We start from the raw sequence: 19,609 nt of genomic DNA on the forward strand, positions 1-19,609 counted from the left end.
TCGAAATAAGATCTGTTTTTGCAGATGCAATGCAACCCTCCAGATGGACTTTCATTGGCTTTGTGTAAATCAGCAGTGGTATAGTAGCAGGCCTTGAACTGTGTGATATGTCAAGAACAAAACCCGTTTTGAGAAATTTTCCATGAATAGCACAGGAGTCGTGTGATGCCATAAAGTTTAGCAAAGTGGTGCTAAAATGCAGTCGGAGACAGAAAAAACTTAATGCTTGGTGACAATTTTGCAACCCTGCTCCAATGTCAATTAGCATGCCATACAAAATGGAAGTGTACAGGATAGGGACTCTTGGGATATATTATATCAACCATCCATCCATCCATCCATTGGACTTTTCGTTAGCCAATCACAGAGCATTGTTTTTACTTTATTTACATTTTATCACGCAGTTGTCCAGTCTAATTATATTTGCCTTGTCAAATACAACTTCAAAAATTGTCTGTATTGTTAATTTATTTCCTGTTTAAGGTTCTACTATTTAACCTTGTTATGCATTGTTGTTTATATATTATTGTTTTTTTAGACGTGTTTTTAATACCTTCCATCATTTCGTTAATTAAAATGCATATTTGAGTATCTTCATTATTATTATTATTATTATTATTATTATTATTATGCCTAACTTTTGATATTTGACTTATGACATGACGATTACCAGGTGGGCTCTCGCGAGATTCGGCGAGACTATAAGTTAAGGGAACATGGCGACGTCTAATTTGCTAAAGGTAGGAGCCCCTCCAATTTAATTAATTCCCGCTTATCAGACGCCGAAGTGCGTGTCACCCGCGAGCCGTTGCGTCGCCGTGAGAGTCTCCCGCTTCCGGAAGACCCTCGTCTGCGGACCACCGCCGGCATTGTCGGGTTTGACGCCGGCGCGGGGAGCATTTTTAACTTGGCTAGCATTAGCTCCCTGCCAGATATTTAGCTCAACATTAGCTTGTTAAATGAGAAGGGAATGGGGACAGCGGTAACATGGGAAGGGCGGACGGAAGATGGAAAGACCCGGCAGTGAGGGGTCCGCGTACCCCGGCCGGACGTGATTTCTGTTTTGTCTGCGCGACCCCCACGCAGGAGCCCCGATATCATCTGTCAAGTCAGTCAGGCACACACATAACAGGAATCTGCAGCTGACTGGCTGGGCCCCCTTAAAACCCAGTAGAAGGGCTGCCAAAACGCAACTGGCGGGGGTATTTTCTGCACACTGAGCCGCCACTAAAGCTCCTCACTGGCGTCAAACGCAACCTGACAGTCACCTATTTGGCTTAAATCAATAATCAACTCGAGAGGCTGCAGTGCATAGGTTTTACATGCAGGGGAGTTGCAGAGTGCTCAAGGCACATGCACGCTTATAATAGATTTACTTTTTTTTTTTTTTAAGGCTTCCCACAGCATTTAAATCAGGGGTTCTCAAACTAAAAGATTTTTATTTTATTTTATTTTTTTTTACTCATAAAACTAATGCCAATTAAACATACTGTAACTACAATGTAGCCTAAATGTGATGGTAATTTGTCAAGTTTTGAACTTTCAACAATCAGTCAAAATATTCAAGACCTAGGAAGCAATTTAACAACACAATTCAATTGCAAAAAATCTGTATGCAATCTTGTGAAGTATGGTGTACGGTATTAGCAGATAGAGATTCTGCCTCACAATTATGAGGTTTGGGGTTTGAATCCCGGCTGTAGTGCATTCCTGTGTGGTCTTTGTGTGGGCTTCTTTGTCCCACATTCTGAAAACATGCATGTTTGGTTCATTGAAGACTAAATTGATGTGAATGTGATTGTGGGTATATGCTTTTTGTCAACATGTAGCAATGTGACAAGATTTCCTAAAAAAAGCCGAATATGCACCAAGAATTGTTATTGGTTCCAGAGAAAGTTTTTTGCGTGTACTTTTTGGGGAACTTTTTCGATATACATGACCTAAACTTAAAAAAATAATTATTTCTCAACATTTACTTGCGTATTGCGATGGAGAACTTTAAAGGCATTCAAACTGTTTTTTTCCCCCCCCCCACTTTTTTTTCATTCATTTATCATTATCTCACAGATGACTTTGCTAGGTTTTGAGTGGTTAGCATGTCTTGGCGGTATAGAAGCTACAGTTCCATATAGGGATGCACGATAATGCTATTTTCAACCAATACCGATAAACCAATAATTTAGAGGTGCCGATGTCAATAACCGATAAGTAAGCCGATAATTGTTTGCAAAATTAGTTTGAATACAAATATGCTTTCAAGTGCTACTATAAGTCTAACAAATACATTGAAACATTGTATAAACTTTGCACAATGTTTCATTGTATGTAAAGCACCATGAAGCTGAATTTTATTGATATGAGCCACAAACACAACAGATGGACCAACGTGGCATGTCTATAATTATTGATGGATTTCTTTATTATCTGGTTTATTTGTATGAAATCAAATTGCCGATAATTATCGGCAGATTTCTTCTATTATCTGGTTTATCTGTTTGACGTCAAAATGGTCGATAAGTGCCGATAATTATCGGCCACTGATATTATCGTGCATCACTAGTTCCATATTATATTTTCACTAACGTACTTTATGTTCTTGTCATTTTCCCCCCCTCTTAGAACAAAGGCTCCCTTCAGTTTGAGGATAAATGGGACCTGATGCGTCCGATTGTACTAAAACTGTTACGGCAAGAGTCGGTCACCAAGCAGCAGTGGTTTGACCTTTTCTCGTAAGTTTGGCCTATTAAAAAAAAAAACAAAAAAAAAACAAAATCTTGAAGGGAAGCTTCGGTTTGGTGACATCTTATCCTTCCGCAGAGACGTCCACGCCGTCTGCCTGTGGGATGACAAAGGTCCCGCCAAGATCCACCAGGCCCTTAAAGAGGACATCCTAGACTTCATCAAACAAGCACAAGCAGTAAGGCAGAGACAAAAATGCCATCTTCGCACGTCATTTGCATGCCAAATTTATTTCTATTTTTTAAATGCCTTCCCTCTCCGTGCTTTGCTTCGCTCATTAAAGGCTTCAGTATACTTCTGCTTGAGGCTCACGCGGAGACGTTACGGCGGAGCTCCACTCGTGCGTTTGCCTTCCAACTTGTGCGCAATACACATCACAATACACATCGGTGTCTGCTGTAGTTTCACTCCATGTCGGGCTGTTGCTACGGCTGGGACGCCACAAAGTGGAGATTCCTCTGCATTTTATGACGAATTCAGGAAGTTCACTTTAATTCAGAAACACGAAACAAAGCCGGGGGGAGAGTTGGCTCATCGCCGTGGCAATTATTTATTGCCAATTTGCACCGGTGTCGGCCGCAAACTCGCCAAAACACAACAGCCACGCGCTTAGCGAACACATTTTTGTTTTTTTGTTGTTGTTTTCCGCCTCTCGTCCCAGGCACATATCCACATGTACAGCCGTGGTCTCCGAGCAGGAAGTCGATTTGCGCCGCCAAACAGTTGCCTTCACAGAAACTATCTGGGCGAGGGGGCGGTGAGAGAGAAAAAGAAAAAAAAAAAAAGAGAAGCAGAGAACGTCATCGAACGGACCAATCACGAGCGAGCTACGCCCCGCCATCTCCGGCGTGCAAGGATTGGCGACGTGTGCACCGCAGCCGGCCACGAGCTACGCGGCACTTTAAAATTCATAGCTCGCGTAGATCATGTGATCTACGCCGGTCATTAACGCGAGAGCAAACGTGGAGGCATAAATCAGGCTTAAGGCTGCTTGTCATAATGATACTGCCGTGACTTAGATATTGAAATTGATTTAGATTAGTATTAGAGCTTATTTTTTCAGGAAAATTAACCCAATGTTTGCCGCCGTTGTCTCAAAGCGGGTGCTGAGTCACCAGGATGACACGGCGCTGCTGAAGGCCTACATTGTGGAGTGGCGCAAGTTCTTCACGCAGTGCGACATCTTGCCCAAGCCCTTCTGCCAGCTGGAGATCACACTGATGGGCAAGCAGGGCAGCAACAAGAAGTCCAACATGGAGGACAGCATCGTCCGGAAGGTGAGCAGCGGCTGAGCGTCGATAGAATGTTTTGACGCGTGGCGTGGTACTAATGACCGTCGTTTGTGTTGACCTCGCAGCTGATGCTGGACACGTGGAACGAGTCCATCTTCTCCAATATTAAAAACAGGTTACAAGACAGCGCAATGAAGCTGGTCCACGCCGAGCGGCTGGGGGACGCCTTCGATTCGCAGTTGGTCATCGGAGTGCGTGAGTCTTACGGTGAGCAACAATGGACTGCAGTGGGACCGTGTAGCAGCCAAGCTCGAGTAGCAATATCAATAGATGTTTTTAAATCTTGTAATTTCTTCATTTTGTGGGGAAAAAACTGCAGAGAGTCACTTAGGGCTATGGCTTTTATTCAGGGTGAGGCCTCTAATTATTTTTTTTTCGGCATACAGATGTCATCTGCTTTACATGTTCTTGTGTTTCAAGTACATGGGCCAGACATGGCCGTCAAAGAGGCCGGGGGGGTCTGGCACCGTATGTGTCATGGTAAAGATTCCTTCTGCATAAAAGTATTTTTCTCTTTACGCAAGGTAGATAGGTTTTTATTTGGAGTGCGGTGTTCATTTATACAACAACATACTCTGGAATTCTGGAGTTTTACAGATGTTCCTTTGGATACCTGTGTTTTTTTTTTTTTTTTTTTTTTTTAATGAAAATACATGACATTTTAAGTGGGGCCGAGTCTGCACCCTCTTTTTTTTTTTTTTTTTTTCTCTTGAGTCAGCTATTTGGAATGTGGCATTTATTTATTAAAGTTGATGACTCACCCAGTAATTTAACTCATTTGCTCCCAAAATGTATAAATACGTTCTATTTTAAATGTTTTAAGTGGACGTCTAGACCAAAGACGTATTTATACTTTTTTTTTTTCTTTTTAAATGTTAGAGCATACAGAAAGCTTTGATGCAGCCTCTCAACTGCAAAGAACGGTTGACGAAATGGTAGTTATTACACAACCAGCCAGCAGATGGCAGCAGAGTAAAGGAGATCAACCATGTTGAAAAAAAAGCTCAATTACTCACCATTCTAAATAGATTTGTGAATAATGATGAAACTTAGCAATATTCTAATGCTAATTGCTGCAAAACGGAAATGGATAGAAATACACTTTTTTTTTCCTGATGAAAGAAGAGACTCTATTTATTAAGAAGAGACTTTATTTATTCTAGTATGTGATACACTCAGGGATAAATTGGGGTGCACTTTGCAAGTCATTTTCACCGCATCCATCCGTTCTTCTCTTGGTCCCCCGCAGTGAACTTGTGCTCGAACCCTGACGACAAGCTGCAGATCTACAGGGACAACTTTGAAAAAGCCTACATGGATTCCACCGAGCGCTTCTACAAAACGCAGGCGCCCGCCTACCTCCAGCAAAACGGCGTCCAGAACTACATGAAATACGTCAGTTCAAAGTCAAGATTGCGTTTCATAGATGTGTGGGAAATCAAATTCTACGGTTGCTTATGTGCTCGATTTAGGCTGATTCCAAGTTGAGGGAAGAGGAGAAACGTGCACTCCGATACCTGGAGACGAGGCGCGACTGCAACTCTGTGCAAGCAGTAAGTGTTGGGGGGCATGCACATGACGTGTGTGAGCACAAATGAGTCTTAACTTGAGTCAAGCTCATCTCCTGATTGATTGGTTAGGATGTGTATACTGTATACACTGCCCAATATACTGCTGGGACAATGGCCAGTAGAAATTGGTACCTAAAAAAAATGTACGTAGTTAGGGCTGTGCTATTAATCGAAATTCATTTACAATTTCAATTATTACACGCCACAATTACAAAATCAGCATAATCGTAAAAAGATTATTAATACAAATTTTTGAGTTGTTTACATTTATACATTTGCACCTTTTATTCAATTTTAAAATAATTTAATAATTTTGTTTCATCCAAAAGGAACTAGCATAATTATGGTGTTTCAAAGAATTTGTTTGAAATTAATATTTTGTATTTGTTTTTTTTTTTACATTTAATAATTTTCTTGTTTTGTACCAAAAAATAAATGATCATCCAATTGGACAATGCACTTGCTGCACTCCAACTTCAAGTTTTTGCTAACATAAATAAATAAATAAATAAATAAATAAATGAATGAATGAATGCATTTATAATAATAATAATAATAATAATAATAATAATTATTATTATTATTATGAATACATACATTCTTTTGGTCCAAAAGGAACTTACAATTATAGTGTTTCTATTTATTATTATTATTATTATTATTATTATTGTTGTTAATAATTAATATAAATACATATTATTATAAATTCTTTTTGGTCCAAAGGAACTTACATAAAATTATACTATTTCTATTTTTTTTTTTTAAATTGGTCATTATATTTTTAAATGTTTAAACATTTTCTTGTTCTGTACCAAAAAATAAACAATTGTTTGAGTAATCGTGATTATTGCCACAATAATAATAATAATAATAATAATAATAATAATAATAATAATGATGATGATGATGATGATGATGATTATTATTATTATTATTTTTTATTATTTTTTTCCCATAATCGAGCAGCCCTATACATAGATGTTTAGCAACAAGTTTGGATAATATATCCGCTTTACCATCAATGTGTTCTGCTTTCCAGTTAATGGAGTGTTGTGTCAACGCTTTGGTCACAACCTTCAAGGAGACCATCTTAGCCGAGTGTCCAGGCATGATCAAGAGGAATGAAACGGAAAGTGAGTACGAATTTCACTTTGGCGCCAGGAGGAATTAGCCGTAACCCAAATGTGCTGTTTTTATTTATTTATTTATTTATTTATTTATTTATTTATTTATTTATTTATTTGCCTCTTCCTGATGCAAAAGAGCTTCACCTGATGTTCTCGCTGATGGACAAAGTGCCGAGTGGCATCGAGCCCATGCTGAAGGACCTGGAGGAGCACATCATGAGCGCCGGCCTCGCCGACATGGTGGCCTCCGCCGAGACCATCACTTCTGTGAGTGCCCAAAAGGCGACGTTGTCTCTTAGGTCTGTTTTCAAGATGCTTTAAAAAAAAATAAAAAATAAAATAAAAAAATTGGAGTGCCGGGCAAGGTTATTTTAGATTAAGGGGTACTTGACTCATTGAACAAGTTTCATATTTTGTTCAGAATGAATTTGATAACTTAATTATTTTTCTTGTACAATTAATACCTTTTAAAAAATATTTTTTCCACTTGCTTTCGATTGAAGATGACATCACCTGTGCTAAAGAAGTAGGTAATGGCTCATCTGTTTTCTGGGTTTGGTCAGCAAACTGAGCCATGATTGATTTGATTTGTTCATTTATTTTAGGCAGCAATCAACATTAACAATATATCAGCAATTTTACTTGACAAAACTCCACTAACCCTAGCCTGAAAAGGAGTGGGAGGAAGAAAAACTTAAGTCCCACTCCCAGCCATTTTCACTGAAGCAACCCCCTTCACTCCTGGCTGTTTCACTGGATTTTGATTGATTCTGCAAGGCCCACATAATATTGTGATCTATTGCTATAAAAACATGAAACCTACCAAAAGAAAGATTAGTCTCTTCTTTCATCAGGGGAAAAAAGTATGTTTGTATCTGTTTTCGTTTTTCAGCAGTTAGCATTAGAATATAGCTAAGTTTTAACAATATTCGCATTCCTGGTAAAAACACTGACACAAACCTTGTTGCAACATGGCCCTGGCTGATCTCTTATACTCTGTTGCCACCTGCTGGCTGTTTTTTAAGTAATTGACATTGCTTAAAGCCACCCTTTCATGTCAGTCTGTATTAAAACATTCTGGGGCATATTCACTAAGAATGCGCTGCGTCCGGTAATAGCACGAAATATTGGACCACAACTGCACACGCAGTCTGCGCCCAGTTACCCACCTATTCACTAAGGATATTGCTCTAATCATATACCGGCGCAAACACGCCCGCAAAAATGACAGCTTGGAGCAAATTTGCACCTTATTTACCACACATGGCAATGGATTAGCGCCAACATCATGGTTGTTATAGTAACAGTTGCGAGAAAGATGACATTATCAGAAAGCGAGGTTGGACCGAGAGTAAGCGTTTAGAGCGCCATTAAGCTGTACAGAGCAGAGAGGACGACAACGACGTCATTCATTCATAAAGTACAAATTATTGATGCGATCGTATTTTAAAAATATATTTTCAGAGGTTGGCGTGGGTGTACAGTATGCATCTGGAACATAAGAATGATCGTAAAATGCCTCCCTGTCATTGCCGATCAGCCCGGGATACGTTATGTTGTCCTAAACTAACACGGGAATATTTCCCTCTCTCTCTCTGTCTCTTGCTCTTCTCGCCTCTCTGCGTGATCAGCCGCGCATGTTGTGGTTGTGCGGCAAATGGCATGCACTGCCGGAGATCGAGGTGCGTCAGGTTAATACATGCTTTCCAAAAACGTTATTTGCGTCACGCAAACGCGGTGTTGCTATTTGCGCTGGCGTTAGTGAATTAGACGCTGTATATCAATGAGTCTCATTTGCATTGGGGTGGGCATATTTTGCGTCAAATGTATGCAAATTACCTAATTTACATACGCGCAAATAACACTGGCGCACCGTGACGCAATCTATTCGGCAGAGCAATTAGTGACGGATTTCCCCATCTGTGCGTGTTTAGTGAATTAGGCGCTCGCAGATAGCTCAATTTTTGCCGGTTAGCGCGGTGCAAAGGCGACGCAAAACTTTAGTGAATAGGCCCCTTAGTATGCTTTTACATAAAAAAAAAAAAAAAAACATGTAAACACATTTTTGGGAGGGAAGGACAAAGTATTAAAAAGCGTTTTTACACGTTTTTGGGATTGAATGAGTTAATATCAAGCTTTGAAAACAAATTTTGCTACTTACCTGTATGATTGGTCGTTACCTACTTCCTCAGCACAGGTGATGTCATCTTCAGTCGACAACAAGTGGAAAAATTAGTGGTTAAAGGTATAAATTGTTCATGAAAAATGATTAAATTATCACATTCATTCTGGACAAAATATTTTTCTGCTGAAAATGGCTCAATGAGTCAAGGATCCCTTTCACAAAAACTAACGGAAAAACTAAAACAAAAATTGAAAAAAGAATTTTGTTAACGAAATAAAATAAAAACAAACGCTTTTTAAAAAAAAAGAAAACTAACTGAAATTACATTTTATGTTTACAAAACTAACTAAAACTATACTATTAATGTCCTTGTTTTAATGTTTTAATTTTTGGTAATTAATTTAATGCTTGAGACTTTGGGTATGATTTTAAATATGATTTTAAGTCGATGTAACCGGAATAAGGACGTTTGAAAGTGTGACATCACGCAGAAGTGTCGAGATCTAGCAGCAGCCGATAGAAAAGCACCTTCAGATAACGTCGCTCCTAGGTGACAATTTTTCATGCTTGACTCTTGGCTCCAATGGCTCGACTTGCCTGCTTTTTCCATTGAAGTCAGATGAAGTGAAACATTAGGTAAGAAATGTGTTACTTTTCTAATTTCACCACAGTGTTTATTAAATATGGCGCACAAGGAATACACTTTTTTTTTCTTTTTTTTTAAAACTAAACTAATATGAAAACTAACTAAAACTAAACCAGAACTAAGCAATTTTTAAATAAGTAATAAAAACCAACAAAACCACCCTGAAACCAGTTAAAACTAACTACATTTAAAAACCGTGTTACCCGGGGAACCTTCCACGCATTCACTAGTCCCAGTGGCACCCAAAAGCAGAACAAAATTACTTTTTGTGGCCATTTATTTTTGTTCTTGTCACTATTTATCATCATTTGCTCTTTTGTCGCAGGACTCTGAGAAATACGTGGAGCAGCTGCTCACGCTGTTCAACCGCTTCAGTCGGCTAGTGAAAGAGGCCTTCCAGGACGACCCGCGTTTCCTCACTGCTAGAGACAAAGTGAGTCCGTGTCAGCCAGTGATTCTTTTCCCACTGCATGAGCCTGCGTCAAGGTTATTTTAGTTCACTAAAACTAACGAAAAAAACTAAAACTAAAATTCAAAAAACAACAACTGAAACGACATTTTATGTTTACAAAACTAACTAATTATAGCAAAATTGTCCTTTGTTTTCGTCTTTGGTAATTAATCTAATGCATGAGCCTTTTGGGATTATTCTAAATATAATTTTAAGTAGATTTATTTTGAGATTAACGGAATAAGGACGATTGAAAATGTGTCACACAGAAGTGATGTCATCCAACAGCAGCCAATAGAAAAGCACCTTCACATGACGTTGCTCGCATGGTGGTTTTTGAATATTGCGCACAAGTAATACACATCTTTAAAAAATAAAAAATAAAACTAATACTGAAACTAACTAAACTAAAGCTAAGTGTTTATTAAATAACTAAAACTAATAAAAACTTAAGAAAAACACCCTGAAAACTAATTAAAATTAACTAAAAAAATAAAATAAAAAAGATCAAGATACAATAAAAACTAACTAAAATGAAAAATTCCAAAACTATAATAATAACCCTGGCCTGCATGTAGATTTGATCAATTTCTGTGTCCCATGCAATGGAAAAGTGACAAATGGCTCTTCTCACTTCTTTGCAGGCTTACAAAGCCGTCGTCAACGATGCCACAATATTTAAATTAGAACTTCCCATGAAACAGAAAGGGTAAGGGATTGAGAATTTTTTGTTTTGTTTTCTTTCCTCCTCCAAACAACAAACAAGTCTACTTCATGTGACTGTACTGCATTTTCAGTGTGGGCTTGAAAACACAACCTGAGTCCAAGTGTCCGGAGCTGCTGGCCAACTACTGCGACATGCTGCTCAGGAAGACGCCGCTCAGCAAGAAGCTCACGTCGGAGGAGATAGAGGCCAAACTCAAGGAAGTGGTGTGTGGTTTTTTGTTTTTGTTTTTTACATTTTTTTTTTTTTTTTCCGGTTTGGTGCACACAGCTGTGTCCAATGTTGCAAATGAAATGTGCCTAACTGGTTTGTCAGCATTGTACGCTAATGTAAAAATGACTAGCCAAAAAAGCAGCACATATTAGTGCGTGTAAAGTCTTTCATTAATTAGTCATACAAAAAAAGGAATAACACAATTTGCATTTATTCATTGTATTGAGTGGAATGCATTATACATTTAATTCAATTCAATTTTATTTCATTCCTTAAAAAAATTTAAATAAAATGGCACAGAAAGAAGTAAAACTTATGTTGTCTGCCCCTGATCAACAACAAAAATGATCAACCCAAAATAAATGACAGCGAGCGGTCAAGACGCTTTCAATGTAACAGTCCTATAAAATAATAATTCAGCAGGATGTCCTTGTCCTATATGTATTTTTCAAGTAATTGAGCTTTTGTCAAGTTTTTAAAAATACAGATGGATCGAAATGATTTTGTTTTACAATCCAGGTTGTTCCATAAGATCACACCGTGAGTTGAAATATATCGTTCCTCTTAATTATACTCACTTTCCCTTTTTTTTTTTTTTATTTAATTTGTATATTAAGTGGTAGAATTTCATGATGGGCTTTAAACATTATTTTGAGATGGTTAAACTCCATCAATTCAAAACTTTAAAGTTTTTTGACTGTATAAATAATAGATTAGTGTGGTCTCTGTGTCCACAACCGCAAACGACACAAATTGCACTTTTCTGTAATGATGATAATAATAATAATAATAATAATAATAAAAAGATGGAATCAATGTAGGTTTTGGCTGAACACCTTTCTGTTTAAGTTTGTAAAGTGGTAAACTGCATTCCATTTCTTTCCCCCACGTTGTTTTGCAGTTGTTGGTCCTGAAGTACGTCCAGAACAAAGACGTGTTCATGCGCTACCACAAGGCCCACCTGACCCGCCGCCTCATCCTGGACATCTCGGCAGACAGCGAGATCGAAGAGAACATGGTGGAGTGGCTCAGGGTGAGGTCAAGTGCATAAAAAATAGTCGGCGAAAAAAAATTCTGCCGTCTGCTACTCATCGCCCAAGTTTTTCTGCCATGTCATTGACCCAAACAGGAAGTGGGAATGCCGGCGGACTATGTCAACAAGCTGGCCAGGATGTTTCAGGACATTAAAGTGTCTGAAGACCTCAACCAGTCTTTCAAAGAAATGCATAAACACAACAAGCTGGCTCTCCCAGGTAAAAGACAAGACAGTGAACCTCAGTTTAATATATAAAAATATATTTAATATTCCCATACGTGTAAAACATTAAACATTGTGCTAATTATTTTTAACGAATTTCCACTAGCTTAATGCTAACGTATAATGTGAAAAACTTTGACAGGCTAACAGAAATTAGCATAGCTATCATACAATTAGAAACCTTAAAGGGGAAGTCAACCCCCTTTTTTTTTTTTTTTTTTTTTTACAATAATATGTTCCCACTGGTCTAAATATGGTATTGTGGTTAATATTACATTTGTGGAATATGTTATGAAGCAAAATCCTCATTCCTCATCTGTGTTGCAAAAACGGGCCGGGACCAAGGTTGAGAGGGGGAGCGCAAACCGGGCCGGCCACCCCGCGGCTCTGGGCCGCCGCGGTCGAAGCGGTCAAAAGAGCTTCTCGTTTGAAGGCCCCTCCGCCCGTGCAGGCTCGCTTGCCCTCTCTCTCCGGTAATGATCCTTCCGCAGGTTCACCTACGGAAACCTTGTTACGACTTTTACTTCCTCTAGTATAGTCAAGTTTGATCGTCTTCTCGGTGCGCTGCCCGCGCCGCGGGGGCCCATCCGAAGCGCGCACTGCCACGCACTGGCGCGCATCCTTCCCGCATCGTCCCGACGAGTTCACGAACAGTTTGCGCATAGTTCACGACCCATCCGTGAAATTTTGTCGTGACAAAAATTTTTAACATTTAAAAATTTTGGCCCTGACATGGCACGCAGTCACGACGGGTTTACGCGCACTTCACGCCACTTTACGACTAGTTTGCGCACAGGCACGACTCGAGTCGTGCAAGTGTCAAGGCGGCTTAAATATGATATTCTGGTTAAAATTGTGTTCATGGAATCTGAGTTAAGCAACAAAATCCATCCGTTTTTAGCCATCTCAAGGGCGGCCATTTTGCCACTTTCTGTCGAAGGAAGACGACATCAGTGTTGCCCAGGGCTCAGGCAATGACCAATCACAGCTCACCTGTTTTCTGAAGCAAAGCTGTGATTGGTTGTTACCTGAGCCCTGAGCAACTGTGATGTCATCTTCAGTCGACAGCATGCGGCAAAATGGTCGCCCCTAAGATGGATAAAATTGGCTGTATTTTACGTCATAACTCTTATTCCACAAATGTAATATTAATCAAAATGTCATGTTTAGACTAGTGAGGTCACATATATTATTGTCAAGAAATGTTTAACTGTTGTATACTGATAAACAATCTCTTCATAATGTGTGATATCGAGGAGGGTCACAGTTTGAAGTCACAGTCATCTTATTAACCAGCCTATGCGTTTGTTTAGCCGACTCGGTCAACATCAAGATCTTGAACGCCGGCGCGTGGTCACGGAGCAGCGAGAAGGTGTTTGTCTCGCTGCCCACGGAGCTGGAGGACTTAATCCCGGAGGTGGAGGACTTCTACAAGAAGAACCACAGTGGACGCAAATTACATTGGCATCACCTCATGTCCAACGGCATTGTGGGTGCCAGGCACACTGATCTCATTTGATTTAAGATGAAGACTTTAAGACTTTTGTTTATTTAATTTTTTCTCCCGTCCTCCCAGATCACTTTCAAGAACGAGGTGGGCCAGTACGACCTGGAGGTGACAACCTTCCAGCTGGCTGTGCTCTTCGCCTGGAACCAGAGGCCCAGGGAGAGGATCAGCTTCGAGAACCTCAAGCTCGCCACCGAGCTTCCCGACGCAGAGCTGCGACGGACACTCTGGGTAACCAAAAAAAATAATAATCTGTGACGTTGGATGATTTCCATGTAGTTTTTAATTAAAAATGTTTTTTTTCTCCCATTGTAATTAATGGACAGTAAACTACCGTAATTTCTGGACTATAGAGCGCACCTTATTATAAGCCGCACCCAGTACATTTGTAAAGGAAAAAACATTTTGTACATACATAAGCCGCACCTGACTATAAGCCACATGTGCCCACATTGAAACATGAGATATTTACAAAGAAAGACGGTACACAGAAAAGAGTTTTCAGAGGTTTAATAATATACCTTAGCTTTTCTTTCCAAATACTGCCCGTGACACAACAGTAACACAGCAACAATACAGTAGTAACAGCACTAACAGGGCTGGTTAAAAATAACATGACAAAAGTCACTGAGACTGAGACTTATTGTATTTTACTTAACTCTTTGACTGCCAAAGACGTTTCATGATGATTAGTAAAATTCCAATGAATGGAATGCGATCTTTCATTTCGTAGCCACATTGTATATGTTGTAAAGGCAAACAATATTCTTTTTGCCTTGAAAGATGAGTTAAAATGCTCAAAAGCGGCTGGCACTGTGGATTTTTTTGTTTTGTTTTTATAACGCCTGGCAGTCAGAGATAATGAGGGTCTGTTCATGCTCATTTTATTCATGCACAAAGTTACATTAAAGGTCCCCTCATATTAAATGTTCAATTTTTGAGGGGTTTTGGTCATAAATATGCCTTACTACAGCCTGACAAAGTCCCCAAGTTGTAAGATAAGCGGTCCATGTTTCCCTTTTCTATGGCCGTTTGTATCAAAGTAGGTCAAATAGCACTCAAATGGGCTGTTTTAGCAGGTCGGTTTTACACGTCACTAACCCCACCTTTTTCGGTTTTACACGTCACTAGCTCAGCGCGAACTCCACCCTCACAATTTTCAACCCCTCCCGCCGCCGGAGATTTCCAACCCACGAACAAACAGCAGTAGCAGCAGGAGGACAGCATGACAGCAAAACAACCCCATAGGAACTGCTCTGAACCAGATTGTATAGAGGACAAAAAAAAACCCATTTTTCTTCTGCCACAGAAAGGCTTGTGGTTGGACTGTATTTATGTATTAAATATGCCCAAGCAACTCCCAAAACGTGTTAGTTCCCGCGAGTGGGGTGGCCGATTTCGCGGTCCTGTACCTCCGGCTCGGACGGTCGTGGAGGGCCGAGATCGACGGCGATGGAAAGCCGAGGACGACCCGGTTCCGGGGATGTATTCATTTACACCGTAGGACTTATGGTTCGACCGGTACGGGGGTGTCAATCCCAGTAGCTGTACCCGGAAAATGTGCATTGTGAGGAGAGTTAGCAGCCCTGACAGTTTGTGGCAAATATTTTACCAACGACTGCTTCAGGAATTTGGGACAATACAAACGTGGATTAGCAGAACATCTTTCACTTACCCCGAAAGACGGATGAAACTGGCATATCTGGCCGTCGATGAGTCCAAGTGGACGGTAAACATCTGGGGGACTTGTACTCTGCTAGGCTAAGCTACATGTCGTGTGCTAAGCACGCTTTAGCCCACATTGGGAGCAGCCAACCTGCCACCACCCCACCCCAACACGGAATGACATGTAACCGGACGCGTTGAGGACTTAACTCTGAACAGTATTTGGGAACCAAGATGTCTTTTTCTCGCTCATTACATCAGCAAATTCCCATTAAAATGAACGAAGACGGCTTCCGTTTACGCACGGGATATGTCATCACGATCACGTGACCAAGAATATGGTGTTCCACACGGTACATTCGAAATCTGATACTTAATCGGTTTAAAAATAAAATTCATGGAATAAGATGACAGAGATATTTGCGCTTTTATTCTTTGTACGCAATGCCTAATCCAATACTGGAAAATGAATGTGTTGTATTGCTTTAAGAATTCGCACCCGTCCTATTTTGCAGTCCCTGGTGGCGTTTCCCAAGCTCAAGCGGCAGGTGTTGTCCTACGACCCGGCGGTGTCGTCGCCCAAAGACTTCGCCGAAGGAACGTTATTCTACGTCAATCAAGAGTTTTCCCTTATGTAAGCAGAAAGTCTTTTTGTTCGGTTATTTTCCTCCTTCAGCAAATCAACTAAGCATTTTCCCAGCCCGGTACTAAATGCCCGCCCGGTGTTTGGTGGCCACCGATGTCGATTACTGGATTTGAAGGACGATTAGCATTCCGGAAGACTCTTGACATTGGATCGCTCCACAATGTTCTGTGCCGTCATATATATAATCCGTGTTCCATCATGTCCGTCTCAGTTCTTGGTGTTTTTCTGCATTTCTCCATAATTTTCATTTCTTTTAAAAATTCACTTTCATTTGACAGTTGACACACATTGCGATATACCAATATTGTTTGATATTAATACAAAAATTAGTAGCCGCCTCCCACTTTTGCAATTGAATACGTGACTCCGTCGCCATCCAAAATGAAACTAAAATGCAAACCTAAATGTCAGAACATCGTGTACCTTGATGTGGCTTTATTTATTTTAGTTATGTTTGTATGTTTCCAGAAAAAATTCAAAAGTTCAGAAGCGGGGAAAGATCAACCTGATTGGTCGATTGCAGCTCACCACGGAGAGAATGCGAGAGGAGGAGAACGAGGGCATTGTCCAGCTCAGGATACTCAGAACACAGGTACGCCACCGTCATCATACTCTATAGAATAGTGTTGTCACTATCGAATATTGTTTGAATCGATTCATCTATCAATTATTCAAAAATGTATTACCAAAGCTTGGACAATTTTAAATTAAAAAAATGGCTCCATAAAATTACTCGATTAATTTGATAATTGATTACTTGATTAAATGATTTTGACAGCTCTTGTATAGAGCGCCCCCTACTTGGCACTGACAGTGTCTTTCCCTTTTCCAAACATTTTTGTGAGATTTTTGGTAAGATTTTCAAAAATAATCAGATTGCAATGCCCCCTCGCCCCACAATATTGCGATTGCAATCCAATAGGCAATTATTTTTTTCATTGTATTTTGGGACACCAAACTAGAACATGTCAGATGGTTTTCAGTCATCTAAGTGAAACGACATAAGCAAAACGTTTTGTTTCACTTAAATCCTGTGTGTGTATGAATTTGTGTATCACTAGCAGCTCTTACAACGCCGTCCATCTTCTTTCCCGTACAGGAGGCCATCATCCAGATCATGAAGATGAGGAAACGCATCAACAACGCCCAGCTCCAGACAGAGCTGGTGGAGATCTTAAAGAACATGTTTTTACCACAGAAGAAGATGATCAAGGAGCAGATCGAGTGGCTCATCGACCACAAGTACATCAAGCGGGACGAGACTGACATAAACACCTTCATCTACATGGCATAGCACAACGGTTTGGACTTCCGGCTTTTCCTCCCCTCCACAATGGGGCCTGATGGACGCTAGAATACTTCCAGGCCCACTCGACCCCTGCCCCTCCTGTTTCCTACCCCTGTCCTCTATTTAAAACGAAATCCTGTGCAGGGAGGCATGAATTAAAAGACTATTTAAAAACACTTCCTGCCTTAAAGTTGTATAAAGAAGACAAGCAAAGTCTGCACCTCGTGGTTGTAACTGTTTTTATTTGGGAGGCTGTCATTCAAGCTTTGTTTGACTCTTTTTCGGAATGCTACAACGGCGTGCTGGCTAGCTCGCTCACACCCGACTCTTGTGGAATTCTACAAACGCTGGAGGATCTGGGGTGACACTTTTTCTGTGGGCGGGGGGGGGGGGGGGGTTCCAGTGCGAGCGAAGCCTCCACAGCACTTCGAATCCAGCTATTTGCTTCAAGGCAGCGTGGTTTTGTTTGTGTTGTTGTTGTGAGAGTAAGTATCACTTAATCAGGACTTTTTTTTTTTTTTTTTTTTTGCGTACAGTGCCAGACCGACACGTCACCGCTTTTACACCCCCCGGCTTCGAGGCTGTATTCTGAGGGGGTGTTAAAAGAAAGTTGTAGGACGGACGTTTTGGATTTCGAAATGTCCTCAGGGTCAGCGGAGGGCGGTGTCGATGGTTTGCACCGTGTGAGAACCCCGAGTCAGTATTAAGTATCAAAAGCTTTTCAGCGGGGGTGTACCGTGAGATGTGAATAAATGAAAATAAACAGCACCTTAACATGAAAGCGTTTGCCAACACGCCTTTTTCTATTGAGTCTTAGTTACAGGGTACACAGAATGTGATTGCTGTGGGATGTTTATTTATTTGTTAGTTATGAAGGTCTCGCGAGATTTGTTAATATCTACTCTGATCAGGGTTTGTACATCTGTGAATCATGAAAACCATAAGGGGCTATGTTAACCACTGCCAGTAGGTGGCGTCAGAGTAAAGATTTTAAATAGCTCGTTTTATTTTGTTTTTTATCCATTGCAAATGAGAACGTTTTTTGTTTTTTTTCTTACAATTTAGTAACATTTGGATAAAAAAAAAAATCAATTCATTAATCAACCGTTTGTCACATGAATACAGGATGGGCCAAAAGTATGTATGTTTTTTAAAATTAATCTTACCATTAACCCAAGGAAGGCAGAATCGCGGTTCTGGGCAAAAGAAGAATGTATGCAAAAGAAAAAGTGTGTCAAATGCAAGAAAGAAGTAATGGGAAAATAACCATCGGGAATGAAATAAGTAAATGAAGGATGAAACGATTCATGTGGATCTGAGAAAGCAAAGAAGGAAGGCAGAGAAGTAGGTTCAAGGTGAAGGATGCGCGGATGCATGGAGAAGAACAGGTGTGAATCTGAAAGGAAGGCAATCTGAGGGAAAGAAAATAAGAAAAAGGAAGGATGTCAGGCAGGGAGACAAACAGGTTGAAGTGAAGTAAGGATGGAAAGGTGTATAAATAAAAAGTGTTTGATAGCAGAAAAGAAGGGTTGATGAACCTCAGGAAGGGAGATATGTAAATGGAAGAATTTATATTTACACATAAATATAGAAAAGGTCACTAGTCCCACTTTAATTAGGCGACTCGTCTTCCTAATCACATACGCATCCTCTTTGTGACAAAGACCTGAGGGATTAGAGCAGGCCGCTCGGCTCTGCGCATGCCCAGTCTGTCTGCTTTCTTCCCTCAACAGACAACTTCCTGTAGGTTGCTTTAAAAAATAAATTCAGAGGGATTTTAAGGAGCAGTTAATGGCACTTTTAGCTGCATTACGACTCGCAGAAGTATTGGGAAAAACAATAGGGATTGAATGATGAGCTTTCATTTATTTATGTATTTATCAAATAAATAGGACAAAGTGTAGAGTTTTGTCAAGCTTTTTTTTAAGTGGAGAAAGCTATTGAAGCGAGCTAGTTTGTCACCATAGGATAGGTTTGATTTTATAAATATTATTTGGGTTTATAGATTTATTCTCACTGAAATAAAATGTATGTGATCTCCGTCAATTGCAATTGCGCTTTCTCGTCTGAAGATGGGAGTGTTTTCCACAGTTTTGCATGGGTCCTTTTTTTTTTTTTTTTTCTCTCCTGGGTCTTTCTATACGGTTTGTTTGTTTGTTTGTTTTTTGTTTTTTTGTTTTTTTTGTTTTTAAGTGGAATGTCAAATTAAATTAACTGGACAGCGACGGTGGAGCCAACTGTCATTTTTTTTGTACAATAAAATGTTTAGATTTTGAAAACGAAGCAAACTTCCGGTGTCACCGCGGAGTGATACATGCCGGCTTGACGCTCGCTTTTCGGCGGAGGAGGATGAGAGC

At 40.1% G+C, this 19,609-nt stretch overlaps 1 protein-coding gene across 3 annotated transcripts; it reads left to right on the forward strand.

The window, feature by feature from the left end:
• Positions 1-673: 673 nt before the first annotated feature.
• Positions 674-18,033, forward strand: cul5b (cullin 5b). Of its 3 annotated transcripts, none has more exons than XM_077505579.1 (19): positions 674-740; positions 2,620-2,729; positions 2,818-2,917; positions 3,840-4,016; positions 4,097-4,238; positions 5,281-5,426; positions 5,504-5,584; positions 6,642-6,735; positions 6,866-6,996; positions 9,826-9,933; positions 10,596-10,660; positions 10,749-10,881; positions 11,790-11,921; positions 12,018-12,141; positions 13,460-13,635; positions 13,723-13,884; positions 15,834-15,952; positions 16,433-16,556; positions 17,064-18,033. In XM_077505579.1, the coding sequence occupies exons 1-19, from the start codon at positions 717-719 to the stop codon at positions 17,256-17,258; spliced, it is 2,343 nt and encodes a 780-aa protein (XP_077361705.1). In that variant the 5' UTR covers positions 674-716; the 3' UTR covers positions 17,259-18,033. The 3 variants fall into 3 exon arrangements, with proteins under 3 accessions (XP_077361705.1, XP_077361706.1, XP_077361707.1); XM_077505580.1 differs by lacking the exon at positions 674-740 and adding an exon at positions 749-1,108; XM_077505581.1 differs by lacking the exon at positions 674-740 and adding an exon at positions 1,181-1,202.
• The last annotated feature ends 1,576 nt before the right edge of the window (positions 18,034-19,609 follow it).

Source organism: Festucalex cinctus, chromosome 18, assembly GCF_051991245.1.
Source record: "Festucalex cinctus isolate MCC-2025b chromosome 18, RoL_Fcin_1.0, whole genome shotgun sequence".
In the NCBI taxonomy this organism is placed as follows: Eukaryota; Metazoa; Chordata; class Actinopteri; order Syngnathiformes; family Syngnathidae; genus Festucalex; species Festucalex cinctus.